Consider the following 17,246-nt stretch of genomic DNA (forward strand, 5'->3'; position numbering starts at 1 on the left):
AGTGCTTTCTCAGCATTTCATGGATCTCCTGAGCTCTCCCCAGCTGGGTTCCAGTGACCTCATTTGCAACACTTTTGATAAGAGCCCTCAGGCTGAAAAAGGTTCTGGGAAAAGATACTTTGCCTCCAAAAGCTTTTAGTTGAATGGTGGGTCCTTCCCCTAATTAACAGGGGCTTAGATTTCCTGGAATTGCCTCAAGTGTCATCTATACTATTTTCAAAATTATGAGCTTGATTTTCTTCACATTTCCAATGCATTTAATAGATATCGTCTCAAAAATCTATCCCATCTTCAGGCATACTTTAATTTTTTTTTTTTAAATGGGGGAAAAAGCAAGATTCAGGCATAACTATTCCATTGTTGATCAACAAATATTCTTTGATTTTATTGAGAAAGCAGTTAAGAACAACGTAAGATCTTTTGCTTTTGATTCCTGAGTCCGATTCCTAATTATTGCATTAGGCTACAGGTAACAAAATACTCAACTGCAGTTACATAAAGTGACTTATCATTCTCACAGAATAAGAAGCCTCCGAGATGAAGGCAAAGCTGGGCAGCTACTCAACGATGCCACGAAGGATCTAGAATTTTATCTTTCTTCTCCACCATCTTCAACTATGAAATTCACCCTCATAGTGGCAAGGTGGCTTCCATAGCTCTAATAATAATAATGCCTGCAACCCAAGTGGGAACCAAGGGAAAGGGCAAAGAGAAACATTCCAGATGAGTCTGGCTCTGTTAAGTCTTTCCAGAAGCTCTGCACATAGAGACTATTAGCCAGAACTGTGTCCCGTGGCCATCTTCACAGCAGAGGAGGCCAGGTGACTGTGCATCTTAACTGGGAGCATTGTTACCCAGAACAAAACCTGAGCTCTGTTGATAAGAAAGATGGGGAGAATGCCGCAACTCCTTAGACGGAGGACGTGTGTAGTCTATTCCTGCAGGGGGATGCTGGCATGGGCTTTGGACTTCTGTGTCTTCCACAAAGCCTGTCCTTCAATAATACTGCCCAAGACAGAAGGTACGGTCTTGATCTCTTGATGCACTCACTAAATCACTCACTCATTCTTTACTCGATCAATTTAATAAATATTTACTGAGCATCTTCTTTTAGCCAGGCATGGAAGAAACGGTGGTGACCAAAATAGGTATGACCCTTGCCCCTCACAGAGCATCCAGTCCTAAATTTAAAAAAAGAAAAGAAAAGCAAAAGTAAAACAGGGCACTCATTTTTATTTTTTTTCCTAATTTGGCTGTGCCACCCGGCTTGCGGGATCTTAATTCCCCGACCAGGGATTGAACCAGGGCCCTGGCAGTGAAAGCACCGAGTCCTAACCAGTGGACCGCCAGGGAATTCCTGGGGGGCAATGTATCTTAGATTTCTCTTTTACCTTGCATCGAAACCACCATGTTCAGTTTTGAAGCATAAATATCCTCCTCTTATGGTCAGTGAAAAATGGCTCATTCTCCTCTACACTGCTGACACAACTGAGGCCATCTCGACCCACTCAAAATCAAGCGGACGGATCTGGTAGAAAAGTTCAATGTGTAAAGGGCCAATACTAAATAATTTGAGACCAAGGCATTTAGCTTCTTGGAATATCGTTTAGTTTACTGACCCAGACTGGCTTAGCAGGATGCAGTTAGTCTGAGCAGCAGACCAATGAGCTTGTTGAGGGCAGGAGGGACTGTGTCTTAGCCACCTTTGCATTCTGCACATCAGCTCAGTGACCGAATCATGGTAAGTAGCTAGTAAATACGTTTGCTGATCTAGACCCAAACTTACGTCTTTCTCTACTAAAATGTAGGAAGAGCCAAAGAGACATTCTTTAAGGTCAAAGTGAACAGCTAGTAATCCCTGACTTCTGCATTCTATAGGGCAAATTTATTCTTCCTGTGCTGCATGTTGAAGTTCTCCAACCAATATGCCAAGGCACGCTGCCACATTTGTTGTGGGTGTGAGAGGTGTGCAGATACTGAACCCCTTCTGTCTGGGGAGGCTGAGCCCCCCGGGTGGGAGGGGGCATTGTCTCAAGGGGCCACACAAACTTGACCATGACTGTGTGTGGCATGGGGTGAGAAACATTTGGGAGCTCTATTCCATGGCACAGGTAACATTTTGGTTTTAGGTGAAACTTCATGAAGTTTGAATAACTTAAAAACAGACTTCAAATACATAGTTTGAACAGTCTTTGTCAACCAGATTTTTTCTTTAGCCAAGTTTTTGAATAGTTCAAAAACATCTAAAAAGGATTTTGGTGAAGACATGGTCTTTTGAAACCAGGTCTGGAAGGTTATTGAAATCAATATGGGCAATTTCACTTAAAAGAGGGTCTCAATTTAATATTCCCACAAACCTGAACCAATATACTCTCCAGGGAAATAAATGCTCTGTTTGTTTTTTTTTTAACATCTTTATTGGAGTATAATTGCTTTACAATGGTGCGTTAGTTTCTGCTGTATAACAAAGTGAATCAGCTATACGTATACATATATGCCCATATCTCCTCCCTCTTGCATCTCCCTCCCACAATAAATGCTCTTTGAATCCACCTCTGTGTAGCCTTCCAAGAGGATGAAAATAAAAACCAGGCTTTTATTTATTTATTGGTATTATACTCCATGACACTCCACAAATCCTTTAGGGATGTAAAAAAACAAATATCTGACTTTAAAATGTTCCTAACAATATTAAAACTACTATTACCAGGCCATCTGGAATATAAAGCTGGTCTCTTCCACCAGCTGCACGTTAGACACACCAACTTGGGACTCTCACTCTTTCATGAACTGCCATGCTATTCAAGTCCCATCAAAAGACAGAGGAGGAGAGCAGTATTGGAGAAAGACTGACCAAGGGGCATGTTAAACACTTTTTCATTTCAGTTCCCCAAATCCTATTTTATTCTGAATAAGACTAGGGAGTGACACACTTGGCTATCATCTTACCTTCCCACAGAAATATCACCATGGAACCAGGATTCAAAACCATTTCCTTAGCTTTTACAGGGATTTGGGGGTTTTTTTTGTTTGTTTGTTTTGTTTTGTTTTGAATGCATGGGGAAAAGTGTTCTGAATCTTCTGCCGAAACTTTAATTAAATTGTAAGGTACTTGAAAGCAGGGGCTGTCTTATCTTTATAGCTTCAGCACAAAAGTTCTAACATCCTAGGTGCTGTGAGCATGAAAAACATTACATCAGTATATGTTGAATACAAGAAACAAAGTGCCTAAACAGTAGCAAGTTATAAAGCTTTTTAGAAAGGGAAACCTAATCTCCAGAAGATAAAATTTGGTTTGGGGTGAAACATCACCAAGTGCAAATAACGTTAAAGTAAGACTTCAAATATTTAGTCTGAACAGGCTTTGCCAACCAAGTTTTCTTTAGCCCAAGTTTTTGGACAGTTTCAAAAACATTTAATAACTATTAATATTTTAGTGAAGAAATAATCTTTTAAAACCAGGTCCTGAAGGTTATAGAAATCAGTAGGGGGACTTCCCTGGTGGTGCAGTGGTTAAGAATCTGCCTACCAATGCAGGGGACACGGGTTCGATCCCTGGTCTGGGAAGATCCCACATGTCGCAGAGCAACTACGCCTGCGCTCTAGAGCCCGTGAGCCACAACTACTGAGCCTGCGTGCCGCAACTACGGAAGCCTGTGCACCTAGAGCCTGTGCTCCGCAACAAGAGAAGCCACCACAATGAGAAGTCCGTGTACCGCATCGAAGAGTAGTCCCTGCTCACAACTAGAGAAAGCTCGTGTGCAGCAGTGAAGACCCAACACAGCCAAATAAAGAAAGAAAAAAGAAATCAGTATGGGTAAAATCATTTAGATGAAGGTTCTCAAAAATACACCTTCGACTGATGGCGCAGTGGTTGAGTCCGCCTGCCGATGCAGGGGACACGGGTTCGTGCCCCGGTCCAGGAAGATCCCACATGCCGCGGAGCGGCTGGGCCCGTGAGCCATGGCTGCTGAGCCTGCGCGTCCGGAGCCTGTGCTCCGCAACGGGAGAGGCCACAACAGTGAGAGGTCCGCGTACCACAAAAAAATAAATAAATTAAAAAACACCTTCCACAAAAGCCACAACGATGTTTAAATTCTCCTGGATGTCTGTGAGTTAAAACAACAGATCCAGAGTGGTGATGCTGGCAACCTCCATGTGTTTAGCTGCCCTGCTGGCAGTCCAGGAAGGGTATCTCCTGTCAATTCCTGAAAGAGAATTTAGCTGCCAATTCAGGAGGAGAAAGGAAGGATAGAAGGCTCTGCGAAGTTGGCACCGGAGCTTACTCAGTCTCAAGGCACTGAGAGTAATATTTGGAGGGGGGAAAAAATCACGTAAAGGTGCATGCCAAGATTACAATGGATTTAAATCATTATAAAATCTTTCCTGATTAAGACCATTAAAAATCCGGGGCCCGAGAAACAAGCCTTGAGAAACTAGCACTGTAAAGGACGCCTAGCTGCTACTAGAAAATCTACTGTCCGTGGGATTAGAAATGACAACGGCCACGTGATATATTGCTAACTATACAGTGCGGCCCTGTTATAGTAGCTGACTTTTATAGATACAGGGATTTACTAAAGGCCCAGTCATGTCCCTAGGAAAGCAATACTGTGGCTACATATGCAGAAACAGCCTCCTGTAACAGGGAAATACAGCGATCGCCGCTCTATCCCACACCACCAGTACCCTTTATGGTCCTGAGACTTTGGGAAGAGGCAGTTCAGAAAGCACCATGGACCCAAAGAGTCAAGTATTTCAGGTTCATTCCAACTCTCTTCCACTCGTTAAATTTTCAATAGATTCCCAAGAACCTCCATGCATGAGAAAACTTGGATTTGAGGAAGGGAATTTCAGGGGGAGGGGAGAGAGGGGAATGGTCCGATCGGGGAGGATACCCGCGCCACTTCCACTGTCCGGCCTGGGGATCGGCCCACCTGCCCCACGTGCCTAAGCCCGGGTACCCCGCTCCTCCGGGTCCCTGCTCTCCTGTCGGCCCTGCGCTCCTGTCGGAGAGCCCCTGTCGGCCCCAGGTCGTGCTTCCCAGGGGGCTAAAGGTGCCGGCGCCCCCTCCAGGGCCCCCTCTGGGGATCTGCCCCCTTGCCCCCCACGCAGACCCCTAAGCCGGGCGCCCCATGCTCCGGGCCCCGGTCCGTCCCGGGAAGGAGGACTCGCTTCCCAGGCCAGAGCAGGTGCCCGCGCCCTCACACGCGGAGTCGGAGGAGGTGGCCGGGGAGCCCCGCCCAGATGCCGAGCCCGGCGCCAGGGCCCGGCCGGGGCGCGGGCGCTCGGTAACCCGGAAGTGGCGGCGGCGGCGGCGGCGGTCGTGCGGGAGCGGGGGCCTGGGGGCGGTGCGCTCGAGCCGGCATGGCCGCCGCCGCCGCCCGCTTTGTGTGCAGCGCGCGGGCCCCAGACGCCCGCGCCTCGCCCGGCCCGCGGGGCCGCCGCTGACCCGCCCCGACTCTAAGCTCGGCGCCCGCCGGGCCGGCCCCGCCTCCCTCCTCCTGCACTTCCCCTCCCCCCGTCCTCCTGCCGCCGGGCGGGCGGGCAGCAGCCGTCCTCCGTGCTCTGCTCGCGCGCTCCTCGCCGCGCGCCCGCCCGCCCTCGCACCCGAGCCAGCCTGCCTGCCTGCCTGCCGTACTGGCGGCGGCGGGCTCGAGGCCGCCCCGATGCCCGAGCCAGGCCCCAGGATGAACGGCTTCTCGCTGGGCGAGCTGTGCTGGCTCTTCTGCTGCCCGCCCTGCCCGAGCCGCATCGCCGCCAAGCTGGCCTTCCTGCCGCCCGAGCCCACCTACACGGTGCTGGCGCCCGAGCAGCGCGGCCCCGGCGCCCCCGCCCCGGCCTCGGCCGCCGCCGCCGCCGCCGCCACCGCCGCGGCCCAGCCGGCGCCGCAGCAGCCCGAGGAGGGCGCGGGCTCGGGGCCCGGCGCGTGCAGCCTGCACCTGAGCGAGCGCGCCGACTGGCAGTACTCGCAGCGCGAGCTGGACGCCGTCGAGGTCTTCTTCTCGCGCACGGCCCGGGACAACCGGCTCGGCTGCATGTTCGTGCGCTGCGCGCCCTCCAGCCGCTACACGCTGCTCTTCTCGCACGGCAACGCCGTGGACCTCGGCCAGATGTGCAGCTTCTACATCGGCCTCGGCTCGCGCATCAACTGCAACATCTTCTCCTACGACTACTCGGGCTACGGCGTCAGCTCGGGCAAGCCCTCCGAGAAGAACCTCTACGCCGACATCGACGCCGCGTGGCAGGCGCTACGCACCCGGTGAGCCCGGCGGCGGTCGCCAGGCCTGGCCTGCCACTGCGGGGAGGCGGGCTGCGGGTCCCCTGGGGGCCTCTGGGGCGGCCTGAGAGGAAGGGGGCCCCTCGTCCGGGGCTGTGGGCGAGCAGAGACCCCCCACCCCACCCGCCGCCCCGCGGCCGCCGTGGATTCTCATTTCTTCTCGCTCCCTGGCTTTCTCTCACCCCCTCCAAAAACTCCGCCCGCCCTCGGGTTCCTGGAGAGTTCGGACTCGGAGGATTTTGCCTGCTTTGGCGCGCCCGGGTGCCCCCGATCCACCGGCTGGGTCTTTTGTGGTTCTGGTTACCGCAAGTGGCAACGTTGGGGTGCTTAAATACCGGGCAGAAACAGCTTGGTTCGCGTTTAGTTTGTGTGAGCTGGCAGCCAGAGGCTGGAGGTCCTCGGGCTGAAGTGACCTTGGGTAAGGCGCGCGAGTCTCATACCTCTGTTTCCTTCCTTGTAAAATCAGGGGGCGAGACGGGAGGACTTCCAAAAGACGTTCCGGTTGTAAAGTGCTCGGCGGGGCCGTGTCTGGGCATCCGTGGAGTCAGCCGCAGGGTCGGGTGGTGTGAAGTTTGCCTCCTGGTGGGGCTGAGTAGCTGGCACTGCGGGCAGGGAGTTAGCTCGTGCCTGTGGGCCTGGCATCTTCCTCAGAGCCTCAGTAAAAACCCAGGATGAGTTGGAATCTTACGTTACAGGGTTTGGGGAATCTCTTGACCTTGAGTTAGCATTCACAGGAGAACGACAAAGTATTTTATCGAGGAAGGGCCTTTTATGTGCAAGGCAGAAATTGGGGGCGTGGTTTCAGGGCTAGACCTAGTAAGACCAGCAAACAAAACTTGAGTGTTAGTCCGAGTGAGGCAGAAGTCTGGTAAGTGGGCAAGTCGTGTCACCTGTTTGTGGTCCGGTTTGGGTATCTATGATTTTGCCCCGGCCACCTGGTAGCAGGGATGGTGAAAATACCTGAGATCATGTCTCCTATGACATCCGATTGCTTCAGATGAAAGAGTCCCCAGAATAAGTTGAATTGGCACTGTTACGGCTCTTGACACGTATAGTCTTTATCTAAAATGTTTGCTCGGCTCATACAGACTGCCAACATTAGTGATCTTTGTCTCCATACATATGCTCATAAATTACCCTGTGCCTTTCTGGGAAAATGACTTGTCCAACAGGGAAGTACTTAGGATTTAATAAGTTGCTTATTCACGTTCTCCTGAAGTCCTGAAGTTCATTTGGATGATAGCTTTTTGAAAGTGGTTTAGGCTGAGATGGTACCATAGGCAGAGACACTGAGTCAGAATCTACAAGTTAAAAAGCCACCTGTTCCAGTAAAGGGTTTCAAAAGTATGTGTGTCACACACAATCAATAGATTGCTAGAATTTGCTGTTGGTAAAGGTATTAAAAATAAGGGTTGGCATTAGATCTTTTTAAAGTGAAACATTACAATCCTACCTTGAATAGGTTTTATGATAAAATTTCTGCAGAACACTGTTCCTGTATGTGCCTGTCTGGATTAGAATGAAATCCTTTCAGATATGCGTGTCTGGATTAGAATGAAATCCTTTCAGATGTAAGGCTAACCCTTTGCTCTGAATATGCAGGTGTGTCTGTGTTACAACATATGTGAGGCATAGTTATTTCCTGGAGACTTGTCATATTTAATTTAATTAAGGGTATTGTTTTAGGTAAGGTTAAATTTTGAATTATGTGCTGGTATAGCTTAACTTTGCCCGGGATTTATTCAACTTTATACCAGAACTCATGTCTAGATTGAGTTACTCACCTGTAAAATAGGTTAGAACTTAAAGGCTAAGTGAGAATCTTAGGATTTGAAGAAACCTTTCACATCTTCTTGTCCTGTGTTTTTCAAACTTTTTTGGATTGTGACCCCACAATAAGAAACACATTTTACATCTAGATCAAGTGCACACATACACATCTGTGTCTATGTATCAGAAGCAAATGTCTCACAAAACAATATTTTTGCCTGTGGGCAATACACATGCAGACTATTTTTTTTTAAAAAATAAATATATTTATTTATTTTTGACTGTGTTGGGTCTTTGTTGCTGCGCGCGAGGTTTTTCTAGTTGCGGCGAGCGGGGGCTACTCTTCGTTGTGGTGCATGGGCTTCTCATTGCAGGGGCTTCTCTTGTTGCGGAGCACAGGCTGTAGGCACAAGGGCTTCAGTAGTTGTGGTGTGCAGGCTCAGTAGTTGTGGCTCGCGGGCTCTAGAGCGCAGGCTCAGTAGTTGTGGTGCACGGGCTTAGTTGCTCCGCAGCATGTGGGATCTTCCCGGACCAGGGTTCGAACCCATGTCCCCTGCATTGGCAGGCAGATTCTTAACCACTGCGCCACCAGGGCAGTCCCACTATGTTCTGTTTTATTTCATATTATTTTTTTTTTAAAGAAGAAGAAAAAGAATGCTGGTTGTAAAGGACTAAGTTTATTTCCCATATCATTTATGGACACTGTCCTTGTGCACCCTCATTTGACGGAGAGCTGGGGAAGAGCAGTAGGTCTCTTGACTGCTGGTTTAGTACTCTTTCCACACCATGCAGTCCTATTCATCAGATTTCTCTAGAGGTGCATTTACATGTCTCTGTTATTCTAATAGGCTAGGAGTTACTTGACTCAGAAGCTAAGCAGTCCCTTAACCACCTCCTCTCGGCTCTCTGTAGTTTTTCTGCTCTAACCTTGCCTGGAAGATGCCCTCTTCTCTGCCCATGTACAGCTCCGTTCAGGTCATTGCCACGGCAGCAGGACCTCCCCCACCCCCCCGCCCCATGTACTCATTGTTCCGCGGCTGCCTCTGATCCCGTTTTGCACCCCCAGCCTTCATGTCTTCCTCGGGGATCTTTCTCTTTTCTGATCTCCTGATGAGAAGAGACACTCAGAACACTGCTCCGAACACTGATTGGAGAGCCCACCCTGTCCTAAATCATCTCCATCTCTACACTCAGGTGTTATTCCCCCAGGAGGGATGTAAGGTGTGTGTGTCAGTGCCGTGCATTCCCCAAAGTACCCAGCCCAGTACTTGCCCTCCCTCCTCATACTCACACCCGGCCCTTTGTATATGCCCCTTTCCTATGCCCTGAATTCTCTATCCTGTCTGGATCCTGACTGGGTTCTGGGACCCTTGGTATTCCTGTGCACCTGGTACTCAGCTCCTTTACCTGCACTTATCACACTGTGTTGCTGTGTCCTGTTGTGTGACTGCATCCCACTAAGTTGAAAGTTCCTTGAGGGCAAGGCCTCCCTGTCTTCTGTTTTCCCAACAACCGGCAAAGTGCCTTAAGATAAGAGACACTCATTAAATGTTTGTTTAATGGGTTGCACATATGGGTGCCCCATAAACAGATGGGATAGATTCAAACTTTCCTAATTTTCTTACAAAGAGTTGCATCTATTTTACCTCTAGGGTTTGATATCCATGGGCATAACCATAGGCAAAGAAAGGGGTTACAACGTGTTGGCTTGAGGTCTGATCCACTTTGTATCTATTATATGCCCATGTTTGCAACATTGAAGTATCTGTATCGAACAGAAGAGTAACAATAACCCTTTTGTATTTCTCTTCATCCTTTCTCCATTACTATCTGTGCATGCTCCAGTGAGCTGCCCAGTCCTTGATGGAGGACTTCAAACACAGATACTACCTAGTATTTCCATGGGTAAAGGTAGCAAATTCCCTAAATGATGAGCAGTAGAGTGGGCCAGTAATCTAAAATAAGGGTTTGGGGAGGAAGTAAATTCTAAGGCAAAAAGGTGGTCATTGCTATTTGGCCAATAGATGATTATTTTAAGCATTTGAAAAATGACTGAAAAGGGTGTAGAAGAGAGGTGAGATTTGAAAGAGCCAGGGAGAGCATGGACTCAGCATGGAAGAAGTAAGTTGGTGTTTTATTAGGTTCGTACAGCTGTAGCAAAGTACCATAGACTGGGTGGCTTAAAAGCAACAAAAATTTCTCAGTTCTGGAGGCTGGAAGTCTGAGATCAGGGTGCCAGCATTGTCAGGCTCTGGTGAGAACCCTGTTTCTGGTTGCGGACTTCTCATCGTTTTCTCACACGGTGGAAGGGGCAAGGGAGCTTTCTTGGGCTGGTTTATAAGGGCACTAATCCCATTCATATGGGTTCCACCTTCATGACCTAGTCACCTTTCAAAAACCCCACCTCCTAATAACATCACCCTGTGGGTTAGGTTTCAACATATGGGACATGTGCATGCTTGCACGCGTGCGTGTGCACGCACACACACACAAACACAATATTCAGCCTACCTGCAGTTGGTTTTATTTATTTTTAATTAATTAATTAATTTTTTGGCTGCATTGGGTCTTTGTTGCTGTGCGCGGGCTTTCTCTAATTGCGGCGAGCGGGGGCTACTCTTCGTTGCGATGCGCAGCCTTCTCATTGCGGTGGCTTCTCTTGTTGCAGTTGCAGAGCACAGGCTGTAGGCGCGCGGGCTTCAGTAGCTTTGGCACGTAGGCTTAGTACTTGTAGCTTGTGGGCTCTAGAGTAGTTGCAGTGCACAGCTTAGTAGCTTAATTGCTCTGTGGCTTGTGGGATCTTCCCATACCAGGGCTCGAACCCGTGTCCCCTGCATTGGCAGGTGGATTCTTTTTTTTTTGCGGTACGCGGGCCTCTCACTGTTATGGCCCCTCCTGTTGCGGAGCACAGGCTCCCGTCGCGCAGGCTCAGCGGCCATGGCTCACGGGCCCAGCCGCTCCGCGGCATGTGGAATCTTCCCGGACCGGGGCACGAACCCGTGTCCCCTGCATCGGCAGGCGGGCTCTCAACCTCTGCGCCACCAGGGAAGCCCGGCAGGTGGATTCTTAACCTCCGTGCCACCAGGGAAGCCCCTCGGCAGTCGGTTTTAGAACACAGAGAGACAGTTGAGAATCTAAACATGGTGGAGGCCTTGAAGGTTAGGGCATGTTTTACATTTGAGTTACTAATACACTTTATAAGCATGTTGTGACTCTGAGCAATTGAGGGAATGAATTGGAATCACTTAGAAATATTTGTAGAAAGGACACTGTGAAAATCAACGTAGCCTTATTGGAGGGTAGTGTCGTAATTTGAGCTGGTGTGGTTAATTTGTGCAGTAAAGGCTGCCCGTTGGTTAAGGTGGGATTAAGTAGGCGGATTAAGCCTCCTCAGCACACATCCTTCAGGGGTCTTCTCGGATGTGAGCTGATTTAGGCTGCAGAATTGGGACCTGTGATTCAAGAGGGAGTGAATCAAGCTGATTTGAAGGTGTAAACCCAAACAAGCAAATAACCCAGAGGATGAGGTGTAAGTTAGACAGAATTTTGGCTGGAACATTTTGATCTAGAGAAACAGGAGAGTAGAGGCATTTATGATTCAATATGTTATTAGTGTTTCCCATCACCATTCACAGAAGTGGTTTTGTGCAATGACTGTGGACGAGAGAGGCATTTGGTAACACTGGCGGAGCAATTGACCTCATCAGAGAAAGCAAATGCAGAGAGAGGAAGGTAAATAAGAACTTTCAGGGAATTCCTTGGCGGTCTCTCGGTTAGGATTCTGCGCTTTCATTGCCAGGACCAGGGTTTGATCCCTGATCAGGGAACTAAGATGTAAGATCCCGCAAGCCGAGAGGCTGGGGTTAAAAAAAGAACTTTAAATGCCTAGGTACAAAAGGCAAGTTACTTACTATTTCTTTCACTCATTCATTCTTTCAGCTAATAAACCATTAACCGTTGAACACACATATATCGATACTGTGATCGTACCAGACACTAAGGTTTGCTTGAGTATCGTTAATCTCAAACGCTGTCTTTTTTGTGTGAAAGGATGGACTAAATTTTAGAGGCATTTTGAATATGTAGCCGTGTGTTGCTCTTTTATAACTTTTGCATCTGTGATTCACAGGATCCGTAATTGGAAAATCCCTAAGTCATGGGAAGGCTGTCGTGGGTATCCTCAGGTAGTGAGGGCCTTGAAAAGCACCTTCTTCTGTTGGTTGTGAATGTTGTTCACAGTTATGACTCAGGATGGATTTCTCCTGGGAGCAGCAAAACAGTTACTACTTTCCCGAGAGTGTGGAATTTAATGACCTAACTTCTTTATTCTCAGTTTTCTCAGAGGGAATTAATTCCACGGTGCCATTAAAGGAAGAATGCTCATGATTTCTTCCCGAGTTTGACTGATTAGCGACAAGGAAAACAGAATGTGTTATAAATAGTGTGTTATGTGAACGCACAGTGATCTTTCTAGAATGGAAATAGAATATTAGCGTGCGGTTCAAGGCAGTTAGTGTGAAAATATCCCATTAGGAAGAACGCAACTCCTAAGAAGAGACCTTTTGAAACTGACATTGGTGACGTGTGTTTTGGGGGTTCACTTAGAGCCTCTTCTTTAATGTCCCCACCGCCCTGCTCCAGTGCCCTCGGGCTGTACCTGGTTCTTCAGGCTGCCCTCGCCATGCCATCAGGCAGGATTTCTTCCTCTAGCACAACAGAATCTGCGCTGTCACCCCTATCCCACCAAAGCTTACTTTCCCATGGTTCTGTTTTTTGAGGGGCCTTCCTTTCCTCTAGTAACCCAGATGCCAAAGATCTGACAAGCCTTTCCATGTTTCTGTGTTAATGGTCAATAACTCCTTAATGGGTTTTCTCTTCCTGTTTTTATTTAGGGCAATCTTGGAGGCTCAGTTTTCTAAAATTCAGTCTGAAAACTCTACTAGTGCAATGGCATATTGCACTAGTGGAAGAGCCCACTCTTTTTTTTTTTTTTTTTTTTTTAATTTTCTGAAGAAGTCTTTAGAATGATACTGTCGTGAGGTCACTTAGATCAAACCCTTAAGTTCACTCCCGACCTTCTGCTACTGCTTTCACTTCCCTCCCTCTCTCCAAATTTAGTAACTACTGTACCCATATTAATAACCCCGCATAAGACTCCAGAGTCTGGCTTCAGGAATTTTACTGTTCATCGTGGCAGCAGATTTACCTTCTCTATTGGATTTTGCTTACGCTAGTGTTGGAGGCCATAAATCTGCTCCATTTTAAGAAGCTTCATGTACATAGAGAATGGACTTGAGGACACGGGGAGGGGGAAGGGGAAGCTGGGATGAAGTGAGACAGGGGCATTGACATATACGCACTACCAAATGTAAAACTGATAGCTAGTGGGAAGCAGCCGCGTAGCACAGGGAGATCAGCCAGGTGCTTTGTGACCGCCTGGAGGGGTGGGATAGGGAGGGTGGGAGGGAGACGCAAGAGGAGGGGATATGGGGATATATGTATACGTATAGCTGATTCATTTTGTGATACAGCAGAAACTTAACACACCATTGTAAAGCAATTCTACTCCAATAGAGATGTTAAAAAAAAAAAAAAGAAGAAGCTTCAGGTACAAGAATCCAAAGTCTCAACACAGATACACTTAGGAGATCGTGAATTGGATATCAGAATGATTTTTTTTTCAGGATTGCTTTAAATAATAAGTTTGCTGATTTGTAAAAGACTTAATTTGCGAAAATTAGATGTACACAAAACTTTTTGAACTAGGGAACTTAGTTCTAATTCCAGCAGTCCCTCTAATCCATGATGTCACTCATGCAGGGAGACGCTCCACACTTCTGGGCTTTACATTCCATTGTTTTAAAAGCAAGGGATTCAACTACAGTAAGTCCGCTACATACGAACCCTCAAGTTGCGAGCTTTCAAAGATGCGAATGTGCATCTGGTTCTGGTAAGGAACCAGAACCTGTGCCATCCACGTCAGGTGTGAGTGACGTTGCAGCTCGCCCTCCGTCTCCTGTTGCTGACGATCCTTCAGCTCTAGCATCTCCCACCTCCTCTCCCTCCTCCAGTCAGTAACTCTTCTTGCCTGTTCACTCGATGCCAGCCCCTGGATGCCAGCTGTCGTACTGTGCTACTGTACTTTTCAAGGTACCGTACTGTTAAGAGTCAAAATGTTTTCTTTATTTTTTGTGTTTCTTTTATGTATTATTTGTGTGAAAAGTATTATAAACCTATTCCAGTGCAGTACTATAGAGCCGACTGTGTTAATTGGGGACCTAGGCTAAATTTTTTGGACTTATGAACAAGTTGGACTTGTTTCGAACATGCTCTCGGACCGGAACTGGTTCATATGTAGGGACTTACTGTACATGGCTTCTGAGGTGCCTTCTTTAAGTAAGGCTGTGTTTCATGATTTTCAGAGGAAGTACCTCGTGGTTTTGAATTTGCTTTCCCTGACTACACGGAGAAACCTGGTGGATTCAAGTCTCTACAGTGGATCTCAACCCTGGCTGCCCTTCAGCAGTTCCAGGTAGATTTTGTCTTAGAGAGAGAGAGAGAGAGAGAGAGAGAGGGAGAGAGAGAGAGAGAGAGAGAGAGAGTGTGTGTGTGTGTGTGTGTGTGTGTGTATCTGTGTGTGTACATATATGTAAGTGAGCATGTATTCAGTCACGTGTGTGTGCTTCTGTGCGTGCACGTGTGCAGCCAGGGTTGAGATGCGCTCACTTAGAAACTTCAGTTAAAGATTGGCCACAATTACAATTGGTTAACACTTGAAGAAAAGAGTATATGCTAGGGAAGATTTTTTTATACGCGTATATAGATGGTTTTAGTTGAAGGTCTTTGGTGGCCAGGAACCCGTTAGCGTGGACCAAGATGGGGAGTAGTTGTTGAGAGGACACAGCCATGTTCATACTTGCAAGATTCCTGAGCCTCCCGGGGACTGAAGCTGGGGACTCGAAAGCCGTCTTGGCCCTTGGCCCTCACGCTCTCAGCTTCCTCTGTGTGAGCTGGTGCCTCCCAGCTCCTTCTCTCTGCATGCCTGGTCCATTGCTCTTTCTACAGCAAGTCTCTTCCCTGTTCCTGGTCTCTGCGCATCAACTTCACCCCAGCTGTGCTTACCCCCGACTCAGCTGCCCAGGAACTGGTCTCCCTCTGGCTTCTAGAAACCTCGTTCCCATTCTTCTTCTTTTGTAAAAAATTTTTATTGGAGTATATTTGATTTACAACGCTGTGTTAGTATCAGGTGTACAGAAAAGTGAATCAGCCATACATATACATATATCCTCTCTTTGTTAAGATTCTTTTCCCATATAGGCCATTAGAGAGCACTGAGTAGAGTTCCCTGTGCTATACAGTAGGTTCCCATTCATTATCTACTTTATATATAGTAGCATCGTTCCCATTCTTGAGTCCCCCAGTTGTACCCCGGGATAGTGATGGCCGGGGCCGAGGCGTTGTAAGTGAACAGGGCTCCCTCCTTGGGGATAAGGTGGGGCTGTGGCTGGGATAGGCACTGCCCCGCACAGCCATCACTAGCACTTCTGGAGGGGGTTGCCCGGGGCCGTCTCCACTCTTCACTCAGCCCCTGTGTGCCCCAGCCTGTGACTGGCCAGAGAGCACGGACCTTGAAGAATAGATCATAATTAAGAGACCTTAAACCAGGTCAGTAGACCACTGACATGGTTGCCTCATGACCGGCGTGTGGTTCCCTTTGTGAGCCTGGAAACGGAAGACTGTGGAAAAATAGGGCTCTCCTCTCGAGTTGCCTCCCCCCTCTCTGCCCTGCAGCAGATGCACCATCCGCCCTGCAACGGGGGCTGCTGTGCAAACGGTCTGTGGTGTGGACGGAATTCTGCACCGCCCTTGGGGCAAAGGAGACTGGGAGGCGGTGGGTGAAGGGGGCGGGGAGAGGGAGGCCCCCAACTCTGCAGGGGCCAGCGGACTCCTGTGTCGCCGAGTCACAAGAGATCCCCACCTTGAAATGATGTAATGATTCAGTTCTTCATTGAGATGATTTACTGCTGGAACCGATTTGTGGCTCTTACATCAGAGTAGCTCAGGCAGGGTTAACCTCAAGGGTAACCTGAAGAGGAGTGTGGCTGCCAGCCTTCACTTTCTCTGATGTTTTTAATGGTCATGGGCAGAGGTTTTGGAGTCACACCCCTGAGTTTAGGTCCTGCCTGGGCCACTTATTAACTGCTAGACCTCAGGCAAGTTTCCTAACCTTTCTGAACCTCAGTTAAAGTAATAACAATGGTGGTCGTAGGGGCGCAACATTGGCCACTGCAACGTGTGTCTCTTTGGCAGAAGGATTATTTGAGGCTGATTATTTTAAGAAACTGTAGCCACAGGAGAAGCTTTGGAAAACCCGAGCAGAAGTTACCTTTCTGTAAGAGACATTTACATGTATAAGGAAAATCTCCATTTGTAAGGGTGTCTCCCCAGCTGCTCCAGGAAGGTGGGGGGGGGAGGGGGTGCGACCTTATCTCTAGAAGCTCTTATCAGTGCAGAAGGTGAGGACTTTAATCTGCATAACAACCGCACCTTTGTTTCCTCTGCTTTTCCTGGTGACCTCCCAGAGCTGATCGCCACCGCAGTCTTGTTTTGCTTTAGCTGAAGATGCTATTTAAGATGCAGACTTCTGCCATTTCAGAGACTTACTCAGTTTTCCTGGGTCTTTCCCACGTATGCCTGTTACTAAACTTTTGTTTGCCTTTCTCCTGTTAATCTGTCTTCTTTCAATTTAATTAGTAGACCAGCCAAAGAACCTAGAAAGGAAGAAGGGAAAACTTTTCTGCCCCTACATGGTAATCATAATAATCATAACAATCATAACAATAACAACAACGACCTCATGTCAGATGCTCTGGCACACGAGGCTTTCCGCATCGTCAGGGGACAAAAAATGGGAAGCTGTTGTTTCAGATCGTTGAGAGCATTAGAGCTGTAATCACCAAATGCTCAGATCGTGCTGTAGACCAGACGCTTAGATCAGGTGTTAAAGAAATCGCTCCCTTCCCCCTTCTCCATACATGTAAATAATACCCGGGGCGAGGGAGCTTGATGGGCGTGGCTATAGAGGAACTGTAGAGGAGTTTTCGTTTTATTTGCAGCTAAGGGGGAAGAGGCTCTTTGAATTTGTTCCTCTGACCTCGAGGGCTCTGTGTATGATGTTTTGGCTCTGGGGAGTGGT

General features: G+C 48.1%; 1 protein-coding gene across 1 annotated transcript in view; it reads left to right on the forward strand.

The window, feature by feature from the left end:
- The first annotated feature begins 5,124 nt into the window (after positions 1-5,124).
- ABHD17C (abhydrolase domain containing 17C, depalmitoylase) overlaps positions 5,125-17,246 on the forward strand; it is a 57,063-nt gene continuing 44,941 nt past the window's right edge. The window contains 3 exon segments of the mRNA XM_079914106.1: positions 5,125-5,818; positions 5,820-5,878; positions 5,881-6,262. Of these exon segments, the coding sequence (XP_079770232.1) occupies positions 5,136-5,818; positions 5,820-5,878; positions 5,881-6,262 (1,124 nt within the window). The 5' untranslated portion in view covers positions 5,125-5,135.

Source organism: Stenella coeruleoalba, assembly GCF_951394435.1.
Source record: "Stenella coeruleoalba genome assembly, chromosome: 2".
Classification (NCBI taxonomy): domain Eukaryota; kingdom Metazoa; phylum Chordata; class Mammalia; order Artiodactyla; family Delphinidae; genus Stenella; species Stenella coeruleoalba.